Source organism: Condylura cristata, unplaced genomic scaffold, assembly GCF_000260355.1.
Source record: "Condylura cristata isolate star-nosed mole 26May11 unplaced genomic scaffold, ConCri1.0 scaffold00017, whole genome shotgun sequence".
NCBI lineage: Eukaryota > Metazoa > Chordata > Mammalia > Eulipotyphla > Talpidae > Condylura > Condylura cristata.
The window spans coordinates 25997994-26023741 of record NW_004567118.1 but is presented as its reverse complement, the minus strand read 5'-3'; the positions used below and the strand labels follow the sequence as shown (position 1 = coordinate 26023741).

Genomic DNA, 25748 nt, shown 5'->3' with positions numbered 1-25748 from the left:
GTGAAGAAGCTGAACATATATCCAAAAGCCTGGAATCACTGTTTGACTCAGAACCACAGAAAGGCTCCTAAGTGACTAATGAAAAGTTGTACTTTTCTGTAAAAGGTGATGTTTCTTGGAAAATCTACAAGAGCAAAATATTCTACAAAGGCAGGTGTTATTATAAAAACAGACTAAATTAATTTCTACTTTCAGCAAGAAATACCCACAACAGACAAAAGCAAGGATAATGTTTTTCTTTCAGGTGCTCATCATTTTTACATTTTAAAATATGTTCCAAGTTCAATGTTGTGAAGAAATCCAAGAGAAATACAAGACCCACTGGGTCATGTCTTTGATAGCCAACATCTTGCTCACAACTAGACCTCATATAGATTCTTTTGAAAAAATGTGTGTAATAATACACATTATTTTTGTTTTGCCTCGCTGTAATGTGCTTTTAAAGTGCCTTTAGCCCCTTTTGAAAATAGGATGGCATGCAAGTACATTTAGAGTGGGAAAAATAAAACAATTTCATTAAATAGACCAAATATGTGTTTGTGTGTACCATGTGACATACTGATTGTAAAATAAATTTAAATTAAAAATAACTTTAGAGACTAAGATAGCATGAGTAGTTACCAGATACAGATCTCTTTAAGTGAGATTCATCTCTTATAACTTTAGTAATTTCTCTTATATATAAAACTTTGCTATACAAATAATTGCAGAATCCTGATAATCACCTAAGATTTCTCATAGCAAGCCAGCAAAATGAAATGTCAGACCCAAAATAGATGTCCTCTTCAGTCTAACTCACTGAAATTGAACATGGTTGCTTTTATTGATAAACACATTAAGGTAACATTTCTCTTTAAGTCAATGTAGAAGAAGATTTTTTTTCCTTATAAAGTAATAAATATAACTGTGAAGTTTATCTTAAGTTTCTAGAATCTTTTATAGTTGAACAGAGGCAGTATTGCTGAAATAAGTAGATTATCCCAAGGGCAACATTCTAGAGTACACATTCCCTCAGATGTAGAAGCCCAGGCATATTGATTAAAGAACATCAATTGGGTTTCTTCAAAGTTATGCCTAACAAAGCAAACAGGATGAAATGATTTGTCTGAACACATCTTAATCCAGGAGTCCTTAAGGTTATGTTATCCAACCCTTTCAAAATGTATCACCGATTTCTCTAGAAGGTAAGAGGAGACATCAATCCTTTGAATGTTAAACAAAGCTTCTATCATGGAGTCTGGACTAGACATAGATAGAGCCCTATCAACTGCTAGAACCTAGAGAAACACACAAAAAGAACAATGATCCCTTCCTATAGTCCAGGCATCTCTGTCACCAATCAGCCTCCCCAAGTTATTCACAAGCCTCTAATTTCTATTGTTCAGCTATTCGGAATTATTTTTATCACAAAATGCACTTGAACAATCAAGTTAATTTACTGAGTTATGACCATTGCTTAGCATATGTTGGGTATAGTGGGAGAATATGCAAATAGACAGAGTGATAACTAGATTATAGGTAGATAGGTAGGTAGATAGGTAGATAGATAGATAGATAGATAGATAGATAGATAGATAGATAGATAGATAGATAGATAGATAGATAGATAGATAGATAGATAGATGAGAGAACCCATTTGGGGAAACAATGAGATTATAAGCAATTAAGAGACACAGGGAGATACATTATAATGTCTGTCTACAAACTGTAAGCTCTGGAATATTCTAGCACAGGGATAAGGCTATAGAATACACTGATCAGAAGTGATATTATGGAGAGAGTGAGACTCAAGGCTGTATAAGGTTTAGGTAAATGCCAAACAGGACATGTGATATTTAACAAGCCTAACCCAATAAAATGTCAGCTCTAAAGAAATGACCAGGTTCTATGTGTGGTTCGTGTTCTTCCTTGCCCTGGTTCTGACTTCTCCCCCAAGCTTGCTTCATAGGGCTTGGCTGTGACAAGGAGAGAAATGGATTGAGGCTCAGAAAGAGCTGCTGTGTACATTTTGATGTATCAGGAATGATACACTTTCTGTTTCAATGTCTACAGGAAATAAAAAAAATTAGGACAATGACCTAGTACATTTGAATGGGCTGGGGAGCAGGAGGAAATAAGAGATGGGGTTGAGTGAAAAAGAGGATGGACATGAAGCAATTTAGACAATCTGACTTTGAAGGGGCAGACTACAGAATGAGCCTTCAGGCTTCCGAACAAAAGTAGGAGCATAATAAAAACAAATTTGGGCCCTCCCTGGTGGCACAGCCAATTAAAGTATAGCACTAAGAAGCTAAAACCACTTCAGCATGAGTTCCATCCCCACCCCAGAGGTGATCCACATAGCACGGCAGGCCTCTCCTGACCCACTCACTGCTCCCCTCAGCAGTGTACTTCATCAGTTGGCCTGTTCTGCTCCCCACTCTGTCTCTGGTGGAGCCTCTCACCACCCCTGCACCTCTTGCCTGTATCCCAGTTCTATATGCATAAATAAATAAATCTTTTTTAAAAAATGATATTTAAGGATTTGAGCAGCCAGATAAATGGAAATGTAGAGACTGGAAGGAGAGAAAATTTGGGGTGAAAACACTATCATAATTGCAACTAAGAGGATGAGGCCTCAGATGATAAAGTAGTAGAAGTAAAAAGGAAAGCATAAGAGTCTAAAAGTATTTAGATAATGCCAGAGAACATGGGGAGGCAGAGGTGGTAAAACAGAGAAAGGTGTTAAAAAAGAATTTGGGGTATAATGGCCATTTTGTTAATGCTGACTCTTCTAATCTATGATGATGGAATATTTTTCCATTTCTTTGCACCTGTTTTTTCTTTCAACAATGTCTTGTAGCTCTCTTTCAAAACATTAGAAATTGATCTTTCATTCAACTTAGCAATTCTACTACTAAGCATCTACCAAATAATTCAAAAATATTAATTCAGAAGGAAATTTGCACTCCCATATGTATTGCAGCACTATTTACTATAGCTAAATTACGGAAACAAATACCCCAATGCAGATTAGTGGATCAAAAGATTTGGTCTATAAACAGAAATGATCAAAAAATGTAAACTCATGCCATCTGTGACACCATGGAAAGAGCTGGAAGAGGTCATACTAGATGAAATAAGTCAGAAGGTAAAAAAGTAAGACCAGGCGATGTCACTAATATATGGGATATTAACTAAACTAAGAATTAGGTAAAGACAAACTTAAAATCTAACCCCTTGCTAACTAACCACAGAACTGAAGCACAAGGGAGAGGGGACAGGGCAGGAGTAAGAATAAAAAGGGAAGGAAGCACAATGATCTATGGCTAATTTAGGGGTAGATGCACCACAGTGGAAATACCTGATGGAGGTATCGAAAATAATGTAATTAAAAATAAATAAATCAATAAATTTTGAAAAATAAAGAGGAGAGTTTGGGCTTTTGGCAAGAATATTCACAATCCCCTTTGCCTTAGGAATTCTATAAGGAGTCATCTGCCAATGCAATACATGAAAGAAGATTGTGAGGACTGGGGAAAAGGGAAATTTATTGCTTTACTCTTGTGCTGGTAGGAAAACCCATAAAACTAAACCACTTTCTCTAGAAATGGTTGCAGCTTTATTGCAAAGATGTTACTTATATTATAGCAACAATATTTTCCCCTTTGACCTCAATTTGGAGTGGATATTGCTAAGACATGAAATGGTTTTGAACTTTAAAAATTTAGAATTCTTTTTCCCTTTCTCTACCATCAACACAAGAGAACACCCAGTCTTTCCTGAAAACTCTCCTCCCTTGGTGTCTGAAACATTCTACTACCACAGCACCCCTGACTCTGATTTTTGTCTTTTCAATCTCATTTTCTGATATTTGTTTATAATTTCAAGTTCATGCCTTTACTGATGATCCCCAAATCTATCTTCCAGTTTTATTGAAGTTCCAGTCCTCTTTAACTGAGCAGTAAAGGTCTCATTTGGATGCCTTTCTCTCATATTTGGTTAATCCTGCTTGCAAGCATTTCCTACTGACTTCCTGCCTTCCTGCTAGCCAGATTCATCTCAATACTAATGATATCATTTTCCCCACAGTCCATGGTGGAAATCTTAAGACAGTCTTATTTCTTTATATTCTTCCTTCCTTTATTGCTCTCAGTCCCCAGTGCTGATTCTTCCTTCATCACACCTCTCACTTCCAGGCCTCCCACCTATTCTTATTGTTTTTCTTATTTTTTTTTTTTAGTCCTGCAGCAGTTAAACTAGTTGATTTTTCTAGTATTTCTTAGGATACTTAAAATGTTAATATATATTGTAGGTTGGCAAAAATAGATTATAGAATGTAGTGTTTCTGAAATTGACTTGACCAAAAAGCCCTTTTCTCAAGGAACATCTCCCAGATTTGGCATGCCATGAGATAAACATTGGGAAGTGCTACTCTAATACCTCTTCATTCAAATTTAACCTTTACAACCTGGCAGGAGTTTCTCGAAGGAATGAGCTCTCTGTACCCAGACATGAGCTAAGCACAGAACTGAGTATCTAAAACTTTGCTCACTAAGTAAATGATTGTTTTTTTCTTTTTTTGCATTATTTCCTGGCATTTTAGTGATGTCCCTTTGACAATAGCCTTAAGATTATCTCCCAATAACCTCCTCTTTTCTATTGATGACCGATTTGCTGGGTACCACTAAGTTCCCAGAATAGTTTTTATTTTTAGGGTAGATAATCTCTTTGAAATTGTTTCCTTGCTCTTATTTGTAAAGACTTACCCATAGTTGATTTTCCATAGCTATTATCACCTCCGAATCCCATCTCCAGTTTCCTATCACTCTGAGAAAGCTGGATATTCTGGCATGAATCTGAAAATATAGACATAAACTTTTCCATCAGCACATGCTGAAGCCTGAGTGGAAGGCTTTTTGTCCGTATGGTGCAAGAAAAATAATCTTTTATTCATTTCCTGGGATTTTGAAAGCTACAGAATCAACAGTAATGCGAGCTTGATGACATTTCAAAGGGATTTTGGTCCAAGTGTCTTGAAAAGGTTCTGTTTGATTCCATGACTTATGTTGGCACCCGTAGCCATTAAAAATTTAATTGTTCTTGAAATTTTAATACAAGTTTGTAACCCATGATCTTCAGGGGACTAGAAGTATCTTTAATAAAAGGAATGAAAAATGATTTAAACATGTATTGATAAGTAATGGTTGACTTTTCCCAGCACTCTTGATAATGCACTCTTTGTATGTTTTTGTTGCAGTCTTGTGGCAATATCTACAAGGGCCTTGCACAGACCGGAGCCTGGGGCTGTTTTGATGAGTTTAACCGAATCTCCGTGGAGGTCCTGTCAGTGGTGGCAGTGCAGGTATGGGGATCAGAGTCAGTGGGAGCTCCATGATCTCTGTGCTAAGCTCTGTGAAGTCTGTCTGTCCTTACCCACTTTACTGTCCCCTTTCCTCCTTACCATTTTATGCCCCTTCCTTTGTCCTCTACAATGGGGCCTGAATGAGCAACTGGATATCCTACAGCTTCTTACCAGTGTAGATCCATTTGCTGACTGTGGGGCTCCATTTCCTTTGCTGTAACATGGGATTAAAGAATATCTGTCTGCCTGGTTCCTAGGGGTTGCAGTGATCAAATTATATGGTAGTGTCCAGGTCCTTGGGAAGGGCAGAGACTTTGGAAATTATCAGGTTGGGACTTAATTTTCAGTTATTCTGTTTCCTAAGAAGGTGGGCAAGTTGCTCCATCTCTCAGCCTAATTCACTAAAGTTATATTTAAGTTAGTCTTTGAATGCTGTTAGATGAAGGAAGACATAGTTGTGGTCAGATTTTACTTAAACACGCCACTTGTTTTTCAAGTCATCCAAAAACTACTTACTGAAAACCCACAACATAAAAAGTGCCATAATCAAGATTAGGATAATGCACATAAAAAAAAAAAAGCTAACAACAACAAATGTTGGTGAGGATGTGGAGGAAAAGGAATTCTCCTATACTACTAGTATGAATGCAAGTTGGTTCAACCACTAGGGAGAGCTATATGGAGATTCCTCAAACTACTAAAAATTGAGCTACCATATGACCTATCAGGTATACTAGGTATACTCCTAGGACACCTAGGACTTTTAGTCCTACCCAAAGGACACAAGAACATTAATTCAAAGGGACACCTGCACCCCTATGTTTACTGCAGCACCTTTTACAAAAGATATGAAAACAACCCAAGTACTCCAAAATAGATTACTAAATCAAAAAGATGCTGTATATATAGACAATAGATTCTATTCAGCAATCAAAAAAAGATAAGTGCATGCCATTCACAGCACATGGATGGGGCTGGAAGGGATAATAAGTTCTTGCTCAGTGAAATAAGCAAGAAAGAAAAAAAAATCAGGTAGTTTTACTTATAGGGAGAATATAGGAGAACCACATAAGGGACCAGGAAAAAAAGAATAAAAATAAATTAAAAAACAATTAATAGGCAACTATAGATCAGAGACATTCTACAGGAGAGGTAGGAGAGATTTCAACACAGGGGAGGGAAACTGACAAGAGACTATGGTGATACAGGTGAACTGGTGGTGGGAATTTTACAGGGACTACACCTACACCTAAGAGAAGAAGAAAACAAATATATACAAAAATTAACAAAAATTGTGTTTTATATCTATATGTAATTTAAAAAGACGAGGGTAAAAGAGTCCAAGCTGAGTGAGACGTGAACCCTAATTTTAAAAGATTTGAGTTCTTAAGAGACCTGAGAACCCTTCATTGTTCTAAAAGTGAACAATAAAACCCTTCATTATTTCTAATTTAGTAGGGGACAAGACTTCTAAATTCATTCCCTTGAAAGTAGGACTTTAAAAAATGAAGAAAACTTGGATTTGGATAAGGATCCCATAGACAGTGAAAGTAACAGAAAAGGGGTGGGAACATGAATAAGCCTTTGTTGAAAGTTTGTTCTATACCACATATTCTCAAGTATCTTATATAATCTTGTATGTTTCTTACATACCCACTCAGCTCAGTGGACCACTATTCCCAACTATGCATATAATAATATATAAAATTATTATATGTGTATATATATTTTTTCTTATGCTGAGAGAGAGAGAGAGCACATCTAGAGAAGAAAAGTAACTTTTTCTAAGGTACAGTGTTGGCAAATGCAAGGTTACAATTGGATCCAAGCACTCACCCTTCACCCAACTGAATGTCTGGACATAGATCTGATGTTTAGAGAATAAAACACGAGAGGATAAAATAAGTCTCGAGAGGTAGGTTCAAACCAAATAGTAGACAGACTTAAATGTCATGATATATATTATGCCTTTTTCAGTTGGCAAGAAGTATTCCCTAGAGATTTCTGAAAGGAAAATAACCGCTCTGCTTGGTGCAGTTTTAGGCAGGGGCTGACAGTAGGAGAATCAGTGGGCTCTCACTGAAGCTTCAAAGAACTAATCAGAGAACTCTCATCCTCCTCCACAAGGCCCCTCAGCCAGTACAATGAAGCTCATCCTTTGCCAGCTAGTTCAGGGTTCCTATCTGAAGCTGAGTTCCTCCATTTTCTGCCAGTGGTAGTTCATGGTTCAGAGCCTCCACCCCTACTCCAAACCCCAGTTTGCCTCGACAAGACAAAGCAAGTTATCAGGGTTCCATTTAATGACAGCAACTGGCAGGATGCTTGGGACAATGGTGTGACTGCTGATCCTATTTTGTGCCCACATACAATGCAGCAAAAAAAAAAAAAAAAAAGGATGATTTTCTTCTTACCACTTGCTTTTATTTCCAAAGCAATATGTGCACACTACAGAAAAAGAAAACTAGAACTATGATGAACTTTTTGGTTCCTATGGACCTTCTGTTTTATTATTTCATGTCCAAATAAAGGAAAAAATTTAGCTTCAACTGACATTTTTCTTAGGCAAGTCTGCAGGGTGGAGGGAGAGGCAACTGAGGGAGAAAAGGTGAGGAAAACTGCAAATAGAAGGCTTTAGCATGGTGAGGGTGCCAGCGTGGGCAGCAGCCTGTCTCACTGCCCTGGAAGGGGTCAGCCTCCATCCACTTATTCTTCACATGCTGTCTCCCTCTTATCTAAGTTTCCTGCCCCTCTCACAGGTGGGCTGCACTTGGAGCTCTGGGCAGGTGTTGCCAAACTCACCTGGCTGAACACTGGCACTTACACCATCAGCCAACTCTGGGACTGCTCTCACCTCTAGCTGCCCCTCAAGTCCACAAATGGTGAGGGGGCTCTGCAGTGTTCCTTCACTCCTCTCACCCCTAAAAGTGGTTAGACTTTCCATCTTTCACATTTGACAGCCAGTTGGTGCTCCTACTCCCTAACTCTAATCCAGGCTGGTTTTTGGCAAAGCTCCCAAAAGTTTCTATAGTATAGGACTCTTCTCTTGTGTCAGGGATGATATATGGTGTTTACTTTCCTTAGTCTTGTCTGCCTCAGTAGGAGGTAGTAAAGGGAAGTCAAAAGATAGCCTGGACATTCCCTCGGAAAAAAAACCCTTGACTAGCTTGGTTCCCCAGAGTTGATTGTGTGCATTTCAATGCTGACACACTGGAAGCTTGAAATCGGCTACAATGGGAGTATTTCCACCATCAAACTGCCAATTCCACAAAGCAGCAACATGTTTGTTTTCCTGGAGAACTGGTTATTAAACTTCTTGCCAGCACACCTCTGCCTTGCAAGACTGTGAAGCTGATGTTGCCAGAGCCTTTAAACTTTAAAGTGAAACCTGAAAGTCCAGGCTTTTATTTAACAATTTCTAAATTTCTAGAAGTTGGCAGCTTATTCAAGTTATTTTAAAAAATAAATAAAGCAGCCTGAGCCAGACAGATAAGACATGTTAACTGACTGTATTCACTCCTGGAAGCAGGAAAGAGGTCCCTGTAACAACTGCTTGAATTTGGAAGATGAGATGAGGAGTAAATAAGTGAAATAAACCTTTCTCAGAATACTAGTTCTAGAATAGAATGATTCTGAAAATTTGGCGGGGAGCATCGGCTTTTCACCACCATGGCCGACAGGATTGATGACTCGTAGTTCTTGTGTTCCTAGTGCTTTTCTTCTTGGTCCTTCTTTATATACCTAATGGCTAACGTCCACCCTGGTTTTATTCCCTGGCTCACTACCCTTCGTATTACAATCTTTATGTTCACCCCTCTCACTTTTGCTTTTATGATTCCTTATACTCTGTTCTAACTGCAAGCCACAGGTTTCAGAGTTTTGTTGGCTGGGTCCTACCACTGTGACGGCCTTCACTCAAATCCAGGATCACACATTATTAGTAGTCATGTCTATGGGATCCTGATCAGTGTTTCCCTCTCAAGAAATCCAAAGGAAATACAGTGAGAGCCAGACCATGATAAGCAGATGGCTTATTTTAGACTCCAGAGATTGTATAAGCAAGTTTCAAATGTAACTGGGATTTTATAAAATAGGTTCGTATGACAATACCAATGATGGAGTTGGTGACAATGGTCACAAAGATGTCAGTGATGGTGGTTATGATGTGGTGTGGTAGTTTATAATGGTAACAATGATGATGGTAACCACAATGATGGTGGTGGTGATAGTGAAGTTTACTATCGCTGTTACCTGAGTGGGGTTATTTAGGCAAAGAAAAAGGAAAGTGGTTATGCGTGTAAGCTCTGAAAATAATTGCCAGTGTTCAGTTTTGGCAATGGCCTTGGGCAAATCTGTGTTTCGAGTTCCACATCTGTAAAGGGGGCTAATAATAGTACCTACTTGGTGTAGCTGTAATAACTAATAACAAGTTAGCATGCATAACACACTTTTTAAAAAGCCTTATAGAGAGTAGGCACTCAATAAATGTTAGTCTCTGTTATGGTGCCATTGGTGCTGATGATGGTGGTGCCCCTGAAGATGATGGTGGTGGTGAGGATCATTGCCCTCATCACTATTTGAATACTGAAGGAAATTGGTTAGAGAGAAATAAGTTTGAACACAGATCAGGGAAAAAGAATCCACACCCTTGTCTCACTTGTCTCCATTATTATGCCCCTTTGCTCCATAGCTGGCCCAGTATTGGACTTCCTTACCAAGCTTAACACCCTCCTAATAGATAAGACTGTACCCTGCAGCCATTGTCCCTACTACCTGATAGGCACTGTGAGTTTGTCTTATCTTGAAACTAGCATGAAGTTAGTCATGGCTTCTCCAAGATCCCTTTTGTTTCCAAATTAAACAAGTTCAACCTGAAATTCTCTTTATGTTTTCACATACCAGTCTAGAAACACACCCACAGGATATTCTCAAGCAAGTGGTCTGACAACAGCTTGGTTAAAATCTGAGCTAGTAGCATTTTAAATCATATACCCATCCAAGGAGAAAATTGTGCTTAATTATTCACATGGTAATCCAGCCTGGCATATTGGTTCAGAAGCTGTACCAGCTGTGACAGTTCCCCCTCGCCCTCCCCTCTCCTCCTCTGCCTTTCTTCTCCCCTCCTTGCCCGTCTGTTCTTTTCTCAGTAACTTCTACAAAAGTGAAGATGCGTCAGTGTCCTTGTAGGGGGAAATTTTCATGTCTCTGTCAGATTGGTCAAGCAAAATTGCTTATCCAATTGGGAAAGAATGTGGTGATTCCAAAAGCATTTATTATGCTATTTTTAAAAATGTTAAAGATACGTCCTCTTTTTTTTCCCCCAGAATGTTGTCATTACTACTGCAGTTAGCACACTAGGCCTTGGGTCTCTGAACCCAAGGATATGTGCCACCAGGGCACACCTCCATACACACTGTACCTCTAACCCCTTGCCCTCCCAATCCCTTATCGCCCTCCATGCTCTCTGGCCAGGTGTTCCTGCTGTTTCCCTCCCTTTCTTACAGCAGAGGTATTGAGAGTGTCACACAAAGGGGAAGAAAGCAGCTAGAAGCAGAAGTGAGCAGAAACTTGGGAGCAAGTCCCTCATAGCCATGTTCCAAGTACTCCAGGACTGAACAAATGCTGGAGTCTCAGAGCCCAGGGAGCTTCCCGCGGAACTTAAGGAACTTATGGTCTAAGATTCAAAACCACAGAAAAAATAAAAATATGTGAAAAGCGTTGAGTGGGTTGTACTTCCTGAAGTCAGCAGAGTGGAACAGGGAATGAGCCTGGCAGAGCTTGAATGACACCTGGCACTGGGGACAGAGTCTGGTCATTCTGGAATGTAGCTCTTCCTAGAATGAAAGGGGGCAAGAGGGAAGGGTGTGGAGAATTCACTGAACACAGAGCTGGCTGATGACCTCTTAAAAATATATTACCTGCAAAAAAAAAATAAAAAAAAAAAAATGCAGAAAAAAAAAAAAATATTACCTGCATAGTAAGAGTATGACTTTACTGCTCTGTGAGTTATGTCTGGTGTGAAGCAAGAGCTGGGGTGGGAAGATAGAGGAACAGAACCCTTTATGTCATCAACTCCCAGTCTCTGGAAAAAAGATCTCATTCTTAAAACAAGCAAACCAAACCCCTGGCCAGACAGGGATTCATTAATGGCTTGTGCAGATAACAGGATTGATCGTTTGAAATCAGGGTTGCAGTACTGAGAAGTTAAGCCTATATATGCATCTAAAATCTAAAGCAGAAAATATGTTCCCTTGAGAGGTGCCACTGGAGGCCATAGAGGCTGAAAAAGGAAACCCTCTAGTTGGTGGGCAGTGGTGGGTCATGAAATTTGGATGGGGCAGTGTAGGTTAGTGACCACGATGCTGAAAGGAGCACCAGGTGTCCTGAGAGTGGACAGTCGGGCACGCAGCCCTTCACTACTGAGTCTTTTTACCAGCAACATCAGCATCTGCTGGGAATGTTTCAGAAGTGCTCTCAGACCTACTGCCAACCTGCTGAAACACGCTCTGCATTTTCACACATTCCCAGTGATACACACACATGACAAAGTTAGAGATGTGCTGCTTTGGCACAGTAATCTCAACCCTGGATGCAAATTCGAATTGCCTGGGCAGTTCTGGAAAACAGTAATGCCCAAATGGAGAGATAATCACTCCCTTCGCTCTCACTCCAAGATTCTGATTTCATTGTTCTGTGGTAGGACGTGAATATCCAGTTCAAGGGGAAAAAAATAAGTTTTTTATTTAAAAAAATTACACTTACTGCATGACTCATGTTCAGTAAACTTAGAGAATCTCTGCTGAGAGGGAAATTGTCAAACAAGAGAAACATCCTGGAGGACTGTGGAGTTTAGGTTCACATCAAGAGGCAAAGTTCAAGCCAACCTGGTCTGGGGTGGCAGTAACAAGTCCTCTCCATGGCAAGTGTGCAGAAAGGAGTGGAGGAATCAGGCTCACTGGAGGTGCTGGGCTTAGTCTGCAGCAATGCAGGGGAGGCCTGGGCAGAAACAGGTATAACTATAAATTCAATGATTGACAGGACTGCAGTGATTCTTGATCTGTAACCTGCATCAGAATTATCTGGAATACTTGTCAGACCACCCCTTACCAGACCCCATCCTCAGAATTTCTCTAGAGTGAGGCTAAGAATTTGACTGGGAATTTGGTGGGACCCAGGGACACAAACTGTGGAATCATAAATGAGTAATGTATCTTCTTGGCCACAGTTTCCTCCCTGGTAAACTGCTTGGTCCAAATTCTGTCAACTTCAGCACTAATGGGGCCTGATACTCCTTTACTACAAAGACTTGTCCTACACCTTGTAAGATGGTTGGCAGCATCCTTAGCTCCTACCCACCAGATGTTAGCAGCAACTTGTTGGGGACCGAGGCCGGCATCTTGCGTCTGTCGGCATCTTGCACCATAAAAAAGGTGATATGGAGTCTGGATAGAGAAAAACATCCGGGTGAAATGCAACCCGGATGTTTTTCTCTATCCGGACTCCATTTCACTTTTTTTATGGTGCAAGATGCCGACAGACGCAAGATGCCGGCCTCGGTCCCCAACAGCAACTTCCCTTGGAGATGTCTCCAGATATTTCCAAGTATCCCTTTAGAGAAGATGGATGCAAATCATCCTCTCGTTTCTACACAGCTTTCCATTTTTGTTTATTTTCCTGGATGGGTGGGAAATGTACCTTTTCTTATTTTATAAAAACTTACATCTCTAAATTATATCAAACATGTTATAACCCATGGCTCCAAATCTGTGTATATTTGGTGAGGTGCTGTACAGTGCTAGAACATTGTCCCTTCTGGTAGAAGGCAGTTTGGGTAAATAATGGTTTTTGGCACCAGATTGCCTTTCTTTTAACTTAGTTGTCCCACTTACCAACTGTCAGACATCTGGCAAGATTTTCTTTCTTTTAACTTTTTAATTTGAATTAATTTTAGGCTTATAGAAAAGTTGCAAGAATAATATAGTTTCCAAATATCACTCTACTAACCTCGCTTAGTGTTAATATCTTACATAACACTAGCAGTTTCAGGTTTTTTTTTTATTTGTTTGGGTTTTTTTTGTCTTTTTATTATAATAAAATCTACCCATTTCTTATATCTGTTGAGAGAACTAAATGGAAAACTCATGTAAAATACTCAGAATAGGGCCTAGTACATCTCCAGTGCTCTATAAATGTCAGTTACTGCTCTGTTATTATTTCCTGCCAAAGTGATGGGTCTTTAGAGGAGCAACAGACCCACATGAGTGAGGCATGTACCTGGCACTGTGGATATATCAGCCTGTGCCTATCTGTGTGCACACTTCCTCCTGAGCTACCCTGTCCACCTATACAATCCAAGACCACTTCTGCCTGGGCATCCTGACTTTGCCCAGGCCTAGACTTTATGGGGAAAAATTCTATTCTGCCCTGCTCACCATGATACTCCAGTGACTTTTTGTATTGAAGGAAATGCCAGGCAGGCATTCTCCTGTCCTAACAGAGCCTGCTATTAGCTCTGATGCTCCAATGTTAACTACATTAACACACTCCCTTGAGATCCCTCCTTAGAATGTTACACAAAAGCACAGATGTTGCCAATCCCACAGTGCATTGTAAATTCACCCTGAGCATGAGGTTTGTGGGCCTCAGTGTTGTAGGAGGGAATGCTGAGTCAGAGTGAACAGCAGAAGGACACCTGCACCCTTACATTCACCTGGACCCAAAGGTGTCAGAGCAATTTGTAAATGGTAATTAAACTTATTTTCCTACTCTATAACAAAGTACATGCTCAGTGCATTTTGACCGTATGCTCAGTATATTTTCAGATGAGAGAGCTGGGACTGAAGGAGAGACACACCGTTAGCATTCACAGAACTCGTAGTGATGAGCATGGCAACAGGTTCCTCAGTACCCCAAGGACCAGCAGAGCTGACTGTTGGCCGGCAAACTAGGTGCTAGAGATGGCCTCTGTGAGAATGGCTTTGTATTCTTCAGGTAGAAAAGAAGTTTCAGTCTCAAACTAACAGCTGGGAGCTAAAATGTATTTGGTCATTAGGGTTTCACTGTAGGAAAGGAACTAAATCCTAATTATATGTCCTGGCAAACAGAACCCGAGCAGGCACTGGAGAGGGGTTTGCTGAAAGCTCAAGGAATATAGAGGAACCAAATAATGAATCAGGGGTGAAAAAGTAACTTATGACTTTTATCATAAATAAAACTCATAATCATCAGGCATCTATAGATCAGACATTCTGTAGGGGAGGAGGAGGGTAAAGGATCAGGACAGGGTTGGGAAGAGCACAGGTTCTGTGGTGATGGTGCACAGGGGAATGGGTGGTGGGAATTTCATGGGGAGACCATACATTGTGCAAAAATTAAGGACGATATAATGAATATATTTTTAAAAATTAAAATTAAAAAAAAAGGTCAGTGGTCCAGCAGCCTCTTCTCTCTCTTCCTCTCTTCTCTGTCTCTCTCTGTTTATGGTCCAAATCTATCATTCTCTCTCTCTCTCTCTCTCTCACACACACACACACATACTGTCTCTCTCTCACATACACACACACTGTCTCTCTCTCTTTTTCTCTTTCTCACACACACACACACACTCTCACACACACACACACTGTCTCTCTCACACACACACTGTCTCTCTCTCACACACACACATACTGTCTCTCTCTCACACATACACACACACTGTCTCTCTCACTCTCTTTTTCTCTTTCTCACACACACACAAACACTCTCTCACACACACACAATGTCTCTCTCTCTCTCTCACACACACACACACACTCTCTCTCACACACACACACATACTCTCTCTCTCTCTCTCTCTCTCTCTCTCTCTCTCTCTTTCTCTCCCTCCCTCCCTCCCTCCCTCCCTCCCTTGCAGCCCAGTTTCACAGAATGCTTGGCTATTCTAAGCACCTTGACCATAACATTCAGGCTTTGCTTTCCAGATCCCTGAGAGCCTGGGAATACTCAGAGCTATCCTGGGGCCTGATTGAATAAGTGCATACCTTTCGTATTCCCTCCTGATGATAACTTTTCATGATTTCCCAAAGTACCAAGAGTTAAAAACAAAATAGGTGGAAGTCATTTCTGTTTCTCTTCACTAATATGAGTGATCTAGATCTTAGATCTAACACAGGTCAAATGTCAGCTTAAATTCCCTCTGACCCCAGACTCCATTTAAGAAAGTCACCTTTCTTTAGGAAGGCACTAATAGTGCTGGGGGCTGACCCTACCCTACCCTACCATGCTGATTGTGACTCTTTTCACCATATACAGGTGCACCATCCCAAAAAGTTGCCTGTGCTCTTAAGTTTGTTCTAGAGATATTATCTGGGGAGTGGCTGCAAGAGGTTAAATCAAGAGACCACAGTGGCAATGATGATGTTCACATGAGCAATTTCCATGTTACAATGAAGTATTTTTCATATTTTTATTTCCTTTGTTCTTAGAACAAAACCAGAAGGTAGGTACTGGTGTTCACTCCACATCATGCAATGGCCAAGAGCTCAAGCTTCAGAATCCATTTGTCTGTATTCAAACCCAGATGCCACCACTTAGTAGATGTCTAACTTTGGGCAAACTCCTCTACCTCTTGATATATATATAGGGATATGGGTAGCTGGATTTTCTTCCACATGAACCCCATGTGCGTCAGTAAAGGGCCTCGGGTCCAGTCACTGTGCCTATCTTTCAGTGAAAGGGACCACAAGACAGGTTCTCGACTTGTGTGTACGCAGGTGTTCCTTGCTTTCACTACTATCCCAACACTGAAATGCAGTGGAGGCATTTTCTGTTGACTTCTAACAGGTAAAAAGCATTCAAGATGCAATTCGAGATAAGAAGCAGCGATTCAACTTCCTTGGGGAAGAGATTAGCCTGAATCCTACAGTGGGTATCTTCATCACCATGAACCCAGGCTATGCTGGCCGCACAGAACTACCCGAAAACCTCAAGGCCCTCTTCAGGTGAGCATTAATTCGGCCCCACTCAAGGCCCCAAAAGAAAAGTTTCTTTTATTTTTCCACTAAAGCTGTTTTGTATAAATATAGTAGAGGAAATTTGGTACATATAGACTTTTTAAATCACTGTTAATGCCTTCTCCAATAAAGTCATACTTTGCTTTTATGCTTGTGTTCTGTTCTTTGAATTCATACCTTTGTAATCTCTGTTTCCATTCTATATACATTTTTATATTATTTTGGTTTTTCATTTAATAATCTATCGTAATCATGTATCAATAATTCCATTAAATGTACTTAACAAATTTTGTTTCATGACAGAATTTTATTCTATCAATTGCATGATCCACGATGTAATTACCTAGCACCCCATAGTTAAATATTAAGACTGTGTCTAACACAGTCTTGAAAATAATTCATGCAACATGCTATACTGTACATCTTACATATAAGTATTTTTTTCCTGTATGCATGATTACTTTCTTTGGCTAGATTCCCAGAAGTGGAATCACTGAGTGAATAGGGAGAAACATTTTTAAGACTCTTGATACACATTTCCAAATTACTTTTAAAAAAATAGTGCTGAATTGCACTCCTAGTAGCAATACTTAAGAGTACCTCTTTTATTTTACCTTCGCCACCAGTGGGTGTTGTTATGGCTTAAAATCTTCTTTATTGTTTTTGCTTGAGATATTTAAGATTATCAGAGGGGTCACAGATTTAATAGGATGCAGTTTCACCACTTATAAGGCATTTGCTCAAATGCTAAGGTTGAGGAATGATTGTTATAATGGCATTTGCTCAAATGCTAAGGCTGAGGAATGATTGTTATAATAAAGTGTGAATGAACTAAAAAAAAATCTATTGTGATAAGAAAACATAAATACATTTTCTCATAGGGGCCTAGGGTCTCTAGTTTTGTTTTTTGGTGTTTTGTTTTGTTTTGTTTTGTTTTGTTTTGTTTTAACAAAAGAGAAATCAGTCCAGTAAAGAGAAAACTGAAAGATACTTCATGACTTCTGATTTGCTACCCATAAACTGTTACCTAAGAGAGAGTTTGTGGGAGTTATGACAAAGCTCATAGTCTCATCTCTGGACAGAGAGACCCAGAGCTATCTGTTTGGGGATATGGAGACCTAGGAGGCCACTGGGGATTCCCCTGTATACTTAAGTCCCTTGCTTTTAACTGTCCTTATGGTGGCAAGTTGCTATATCACTAGAGGGGTGTAACTCCTCATTTGGGCATGTCCCACAATTAAGAGGTTGTTGGAATTTAAACAAGCAGTCTCAATGGGTGCCACAGAATACTGTGCTATTTTCTATTTGTTACACAATAATTGTATTAAATAAGCCTGAGTTACAAACAATAGTAGATGTGGGATTCTTCACCCCTGAATTTAATAGCATAGAAGATAATTTGGTTGGGAAATAGGGAAATATTTTAAACAACAAATACAAATGTCAATTTTATGTTGTACAAGTGTAAAATACTAATGTACTGGTTTTCATGGCCATATTTCATTCTGTTGTATGGAAGCATGTTTTACCTTACTTCAGATTGAAAAATACACTTGAGAACCTACATGCTTTGTTGTACTTTTGAATTTAAATGCAATGTGAAATGATTTAAAGGAAAACTACATTTGAAAATGCAATCTGTTTGGAAACTGTTGGGAAAAATGAATTTTAAAATATGTCTTAAACTTGTATTTCTTAACTAATAAGTTAGTAAAAATAATTTAAAAATCAGATATTTCTAGAAAAAGAAAAAACATCACTGCATGTGTGTGTATGTGTATTCATAGTTTATATATATATATATATATATATATATACAAGCTTACATAAAGATAAAAATCTACTTCAATATTATAGTATATGACATTTGTGGCAAGCTGGGTTAATAGATATGTGATTTAGATATTAAATATTTATATGTGTATGCAAGTAAGTACAGAATATGCCCTAAGTGCTTGGTTTCCATCTTGAAGATAAGTTCTTAGTTTCTTAGGGACATTGAAGGACTATTTCTGAAACTTTGTCCCAAACTTATTCTAGACAACTTGATTTACTAAAAATCTGTGCCGGCCCTCCCTGGTGGCTCAGCGGGTTAAAAGTACAGCAGTAAGAAGCTTAAGTCACTTCCGCATGAGTTTGATCCCAGCCTGCCCTAGAGGAGATCCACATGGGGTGGCAGACCTCTCCTGGCCCGCCCACTGCTCCACTCAGCAGTGTACTTCATCAATCTGCCTGTTCTGCTCCCCACTCTGTCTCTAGTGGATCTTCTCACCTTCCACATCTCTGGCCTGTACCCCAGTTCTGTCTGAATAAAGAAATAAATCTTTTAAAAAAAATCTGTGCCTTGTTTAAGGCTCCTTGGACTCAAAACAAGATATAACCTCAATTCTGCCCGTCTTTCTAACATCTTTTACCATCCATCACCATGAACAGGACTTCACTTCTTGTATCCTTAAGTAATCTTTAAACTGAAAGTTTTCTATTAAATCATTGATAAGGTCTAAGATTTTACATTCACAGATGCCTCTCTGTATAATCTGAGCCATAGTTTCTTGTCTTACAAACTCCCCTTTAGCTTTATGGATGGGAAATAGTTTTGGCCTTCTGTCTCCCTGCTCATAGGCCTTGTGTGATGGTTGTTCCAGACTTTAAATCTTTAAACTGAAAATCTTCTATTAAATCTTTGATAAGGTCTAAGTTTTTACATTCACAGATGCCTCTCTATATAATCTGAGCCATTTTTTCTTGTCTTACAAGCTCCCCTTTAGGTTTGTGGATGGGAAATAGTTTTGACCCTCTGTCTCCCTGTTCACAGGCCTTGTGCAATGGTTGTCCCAGACTTTGAATTGATTTGTGAAATCATGCTGGTGGCTGAAGGATTCATTGAAGCCCGGGTATTGGCCAGAAAGTTCATCACTCTTTACCAGTTATGCAAAGAGCTTCTCTCCAAACAGGTATGCTACCTTGTAAGCCTAGACAACCACTCATGTGATTGTCCTAGCTCTGAACAGGCACTAGCGGAACATACAGCATCGTCTCATAGCAAGTCACTAAGTAAATGTGCACATAAACATGAAAGAACTGATCACTTTTACAATAGAGGTTTGTGTTCATTTTTTACATTGCATTTTCAGGGTTGTTTGATCACAGAACTGTTTATTAATAGAATACTTATAGATCACTGGTGTTCCATGGGGACCTCTGTAGTGACTTACTCTCTTAACACTATCCCAAATCTCTTTTGATGTTTAAACCTATATATTCAGTGGTCTATATCACAACTCCACCTGAGTGACTAATCTAAAGCTGTTCATCCTGTCAGCCCCTTACCAGATCTACTTTTCCCACATTCTTTACCTCAGTACACTGAACCATCATTTACACACTTGCTAGTTCTGAAATCTTGAAAGTCATTCCTGACACTGTCTTCTTCCTTAGCACTAAAGCCATCATGTATAAACTATTGTTCATTCTACCTTCTGGATATTTCTCAGTTGTATCTTATTTTCTTCCCATACTCACTACTCCCACTTCAGTTTCACACACCTACCTCTCTTGCTTAAACTATTGGAATTGCCTCTCTACTAGTTTCTCCATTTCTCTTCTACCTCCTCAACCCTGTTCTCTAACCACCAGCTGAGTGATCATTTAAATATGCTCCTCACTGGTCTTAGTATAAATACTGATTCCCTTATTACTCTACACGTAAACTGTGTGGGACTCTGTCTCCTGTCTATTTCCATCACTTCAGTTCATAGCCCTCTCCCTATTGTGCTGTACAGCACCTACACTGGTCCTCTTTGAGTTCAGTGCAATGAGGATGAAGGACATGGTGGCTGTAAATAGGCTAAGTATCAGACTTCCCTGAGGAAACATATTAAAGAAACCCTAGGGCAGAGAACTCAGTCAAGCACAAAAAAAAAAGAAAAAAAAAAAGAAGTGTAGTCAAGGCCAGAAGGAATGGGGCAGCCACAGGCTCATGAGAAGACAGTAAATTTCAGGCATAACCACTGTGCTCATGTGTCATTGCACAATGAAGCATTCTTTTGTAGTATGTATCACAGCTCTAATTAAATAATGATCTTGTTAAGAAGTAAGTTGGAAATGAGGCTTGAACCTGGTTCTGTGTGAGTTAAGATTTTATGCTTTGAACCACACACCCCACCACTTCCCCCACCATGTTGCTCTGTTTCAGAACTTGTGACCAATCAGATTTCTTTGATGACATTTTTAAGGAACTTTTCTACTCTCTTTTTGTCATATATGCCTTGAAGGCCTCCAAGGCATCTTAGCCCCATCTGATCAACACTGAGAGTAAAACTGATTCTCTTCTCAGTAGCCTTTCTACCTCTGAATGTACAAGGTATAGCCAAAATAGGAAGTGTTTCACTGGGTTGCTGGTTCCCTGGAGTTGGTGACCTCCCAACTCCTGTTTCTTCTCTGTCTGCTTTCTTGTCATCACAGCTAGAAAAGTAACTGTGCCAGGAACTAGGATTCTACAATCATGATTTCCCATGTCACTAATCCCTTCCTGTGGGTTGGCCTTAGAAGTGCCTGATACTGATGCAATATCTGTAATTTGGAGATACTAGCCAAAGCCTATGGTGTCCTGCAGCCCAGGTCTGACCCACACTGCCTTCTCACAGGATCACTATGACTGGGGACTGCGGGCCATCAAGTCTGTGCTAGTTGTGGCAGGATCCCTCAAGCGAGGAGACCCTGATCGGCCTGAAGACCAAGTTCTGATGCGCTCCTTGAGAGATTTCAACATTCCCAAGATTATAACTGATGACATGCCAGTGTTCATGGGCTTGATCGGGGACCTCTTTCCAGCCCTGGATGTCCCTAGAAGGAGAGACCTCAACTTTGAATCTTTGGTTAGAAAGGCCGTTGTGGATCTGAAGCTCCAAGCTGAAGACAACTTTGTGCTCAAGGTACATGAGATTTTTCCCTCCTGAGATTTCTTTGTCTCTTAATTCTGTTCTGAGATGGTAGGTTACATTTCATTCTTAAACCAAGAGTTGCTTTAAATATACAAATATTTATCTAGTTTGTAATGACCTAATTCATTTCGATTGTTTCTTATTGTAGGACCCACAATGTGGAAAACATGGTAAGGATACAAAACAAAGACATAGCCCTTATAATACATCCTTATTTCATATTAATTATAGAGTAATGACAATGGTATCATGTGGCAGCCAAGTTAGTTGATGTGATTTTTTTTTCCTGAGCTTGTAAATTGTTGACGTGATCAGAGTTATACTTTCTTACAGGTAAAATTCTTATGCTGATGGGCAGAGTATTGCCCCCCACTAAATATATCTACATCTTAATACCCAAAATCTGTGAATATGCTAGGTTACATGGCAGTCACAGATGAAATTAACATTGCTAATCTGCTGACCTTGAGATGAAGAAAGTTTCCTGGTAGGTTGTCCATGTGGTCCAACATATTCTCCAAAGTCTTTATAAGTGAAAGAGGGAAGCAGGAGAGTGTCAGGGTGACACCATGGGAGAAAGTGTCAACCAGCCATTGTTCATATTAAACAGAGAGAAAGGGGCCATGAGCCAGGAAATATGGTAAAGCTCTAAGGTCTAGAAGAGACAAGAAAACAGGTTTTCCCCTAGAATGAGAAGTGATCCATCAATAATCGGCTTTTTAGTCCAATGGTCTGTTTAGATTTATGGCACCAAAACTGTAAGATAATAAATTTGTGGGGGGTTTTGTTTTTTTGTTTTTTAAAAAAGATTTATTTATTTATTTGTATAGAATTGGGGTACAGGCCAGAGATGCGGAGGGTGAGAGCATTCACCAGAGACAGAGTGGGGTGCAGAACAGGCAAATCGATGAAGCACACCGCTGAGGGGAGCAGCAGGTGGGTCAGGAGAGGTCTGCCTCGCCATGTGGATCTCCTCCGGGGCAGGCGGGGATTGAACTCATGCAGAACAGGCTTAAGCATCTTTGTGCTGTGCTTTAACCCGCTGCGCCACCAGGGAGGGCCAATTTGTGTTGTTTTAAGCCATTAACTTTGTAATAATTTGCTATGAAACAATAGAAAGCAAATCCACTTTGCAATAGATATAGAAATGTAAAACTTTAAACCACATATAACTAGTTTCATGGCCATTGGAACCATGGTAGTTTATACTGCTTACTGGGAGGCTCAAGGACAGGTGAAGATATTTCCACTTGTGTCAGACAAGTTAATTAATAAGGAGGGTCCTATTTACAGTATATCTTTAGTTGTGATTAAAATAGTCTTTATTAAAAGTTAATATATCTGTGGCCTACTTCTTGTGAAAAGAAGCACAGACCCCAAGTTTAAGGCTGCAAAAGGGTTGACCCCATGAGGAAGGGTGTAAGTGCCTTAGTGATTGAACTCTGCTAGCAGTTTCACTGGGGTTGAAAGACATTGCTAAATGTTAAGTGTTCTAGATACAAAGTTCTGAAATTTGAATGGTCAGCCCAATCTAGTTTTTCTGTAAATCTGTTATCCTGACTGTACAATTTTGCAGAAGCTACCATCTTTAGAATGCATAAATGCTTTTACAGAAGTACCTACATGCCAGGATGTGACAAGTGCCACAAAAGAGGGTTCCAGGATACATGGACATGGAAAGAATATTTTTTCCTGCACAATAATATCTTTAGAAATCACATGAGTATCACTTTCGCATTCTCAGGTTTTATATTCTGCATGTCATTGGACCCACACACACATACACAGCCCCCAATGTAGGTTTTACAGAGGAGAAAACTGTGAAGGCATTAGTTCTCCAAGTGAGTCCACCAGATTATTTCAGAGGAGAACAAGTGCTCCCCCTTGAGGAACTTCTAGGCTGTGGGCTCATCTACTTCACTGCATTCTAGGAAGCATTTCTACCAAGCAGTACTTGCTGTGGTAGGTTATGTAGAATTACAGATGGTGTCTGATTTCTTTCAGGGATTACATTTTATTATTTATATATAGAAATATTTTTAAAAGAAAATTTTCTAAAATTGGGTACTGGAGATGGTTACATACTCCTGTGAATATAATAAAAAATGGATTGTACACTGTAAAAAAAATAATTTTAACTCAGAAACTTGTTGAAATGAACAAAACAATGTTGATGAAACTAGAAAATAATTTAAGTCTCTCCAGTATGAAAGAATCAGTCAATTGTTTGTACAAATATATCTAAGGATATAGTGGTCTCCATTCAACATATATTACTCCTCCCCTAACTCCTTCTCTTCTTCCTTCTTCACTTTTTAAAAAAATTTCAGTGATCTCAGGTCCATTTCATGCCTAAAGATCTTATAATGCTTCCTAATTTGTCAAAAATAAAATTCTTTGTATGAATTCGTACATATTTGACTTCTTGCCCCCTTTATCCTCTTATACCACTCCCCTGCTCTTTTTGTGTATTATTTGAGCTCTCCAAACTTTCTGCTCAACTCAGAGTCCTTGCATTCACTTTCCTTCAGCCTGGATGCCCTTGTGCTGGTCTTCACAGAACTGACACTCCCTCAGGGCTGACTCTCCTGAGAGGCTCCATCTCTCTTTTCATCCTTATCTAAAAAGATCCTGATTTAAGTTTCTGAAGGATGCAAATAAGAGCCAAGACTGAGCCTCTTCTCTAAGAAATATGGGCCCTGAATCAAAGGAATGGCAATGACCAGGCCAAAGAAGAGAAACATATTGGTACAATGGAAAACAAAATTCATATTAGTATCTCAATAAATTAACCTGCCACACTAGAAGTTAATCACATTGCTCCCCAAATAGCCATTTATATGCTATCATCGTACTGAGCTTAGCAGTACCACTGTCCTAATTCCCTGAGTGTATGATCATAGAATTCTTTTAAATACCTATATCATTTAATTTTTTATATAGATGTCATTATATATCATTTTTCAATACAGAATAAGTAACTGAAGTATATGAAGAGAAAACATTAACCCATGACTCTGCCAGTGCATTTTTGCTTCAATTCATTTTCCTGAGCTAATAAGGAGCTTATTGTACAAAATATAGAGAAAACTATAAACCATGATCTTTTCTTATAGGGCCTATCCCACTTTTCCAGCTATTCTTCACATTTTCAACAAATATTTTCTCCATACTTATTATGTGCCAGATTCTCTGCCAGGTGTTGGGAACAGACACAAAGCCCAGTCTAGCCTGATGTTATGGAGCTGACAATCTAACAGGGATATAGAAAAGTGACCATTGTAATACTGATCAGTACTGGAATGTAGGTTCGGGAACCTACCCCAGACTAAGGGTTGTGTTAGAGCTGGTCATAGGAGCAGAAGAAAGGATAGTAACTTCTGAACAGAAGGTATAATGTGTTGAAACACATAAACACATAAGAGAGCATCATTAAACACCTCCAAGTAATTGTCTAACTGCAATCTGCATGCCTGAGGAGGAAAGATAAGGCTTAGGACAAGTTAGGGCCAGACCACAAAAACATATGTCAATGTGAGAGTTTAGGACTTCCTCACCAATATGGAGAATTATCAAAGCAGCTGAGTCATGGCAATGACAAAATAAGATTTCCATTGAAGTAAGTACACTCCTACAACATTTTGGATAAGTGAGGCCAGATGGCAAACTAGAATGAGCAAATGAATTGTTCATGGTCTCTGAAGGACTCCTTAACTCCAGTCTCTTCAGGCCACTGCAAACATATGATGCTCTGCCGTACCACAAGCTTTTGTTTGTGCCAGAAACTCTAGCTAGAATAGCCTTCATATTTATCTTCTTGGCAAACTTCTACTCACCCCCTGAAGTCCAGTTCAAATGTCTCCCCTCTTCTTTAAAGACTTCTTGTTCCCTTTATCTATACCAATAAATTGTTTTATCCTATCTGTTTCCAATAACATTTTATAATACCTCAGTATGTCACTTACCACCTTCATGATACTTGTCAATATTGACTTGCTTCTCCATTGTACTATGAAATCACAGAGGGTAGGAGAGTCATTTCTTAATCTGTCTTACCTGGCACACTCTCTGGAATTGAACTGGTGTCTACTAATTATATGAAAGAATGACAAATAAGTGAATAAACTTCTTGAAGTTAAAACTCTTCCTCTGCTGACATCAAGTTTCATTTCCAACACCAGCCCAGATCACAGAATAGGAGCTGCAGTGTAGAGGAATGACAAATTGGTCCCACTGATTAAATTTCCTGCCTCTCTAGGTGGTCCAGCTTGAGGAGCTTCTGGCTGTGAGGCACTCCGTTTTCGTGGTGGGCAGTGCTGGTACTGGCAAGTCTCAGGTGCTGAGGTCCTTGTACAAGACCTATCAGATCATGAAACGCCGTCCTGTCTGGACTGACCTCAATCCCAAAGTGGTAACAAACGATGAACTCTTTGGCATAATCAATCCAGCCACACGCGAATGGAAGGATGG

General features: G+C 39.5%; 1 protein-coding gene across 1 annotated transcript in view; it reads left to right on the top strand.

Annotated features, from left to right (window-relative positions):
* The window catches only part of DNAH9 (dynein, axonemal, heavy chain 9), a 273404-nt gene that overhangs the window by 93151 nt on the left and 154505 nt on the right, over positions 1–25748 (top strand). The window contains exons 28-32 of the mRNA XM_004684583.1: positions 5240–5344; positions 16166–16323; positions 19151–19289; positions 20982–21269; positions 25537–25747. Coding sequence (XP_004684640.1) covers positions 5240–5344; positions 16166–16323; positions 19151–19289; positions 20982–21269; positions 25537–25747 — 901 coding nt within the window. The remainder of the gene's footprint in view (positions 1–5239; positions 5345–16165; positions 16324–19150; positions 19290–20981; positions 21270–25536; position 25748) is intronic.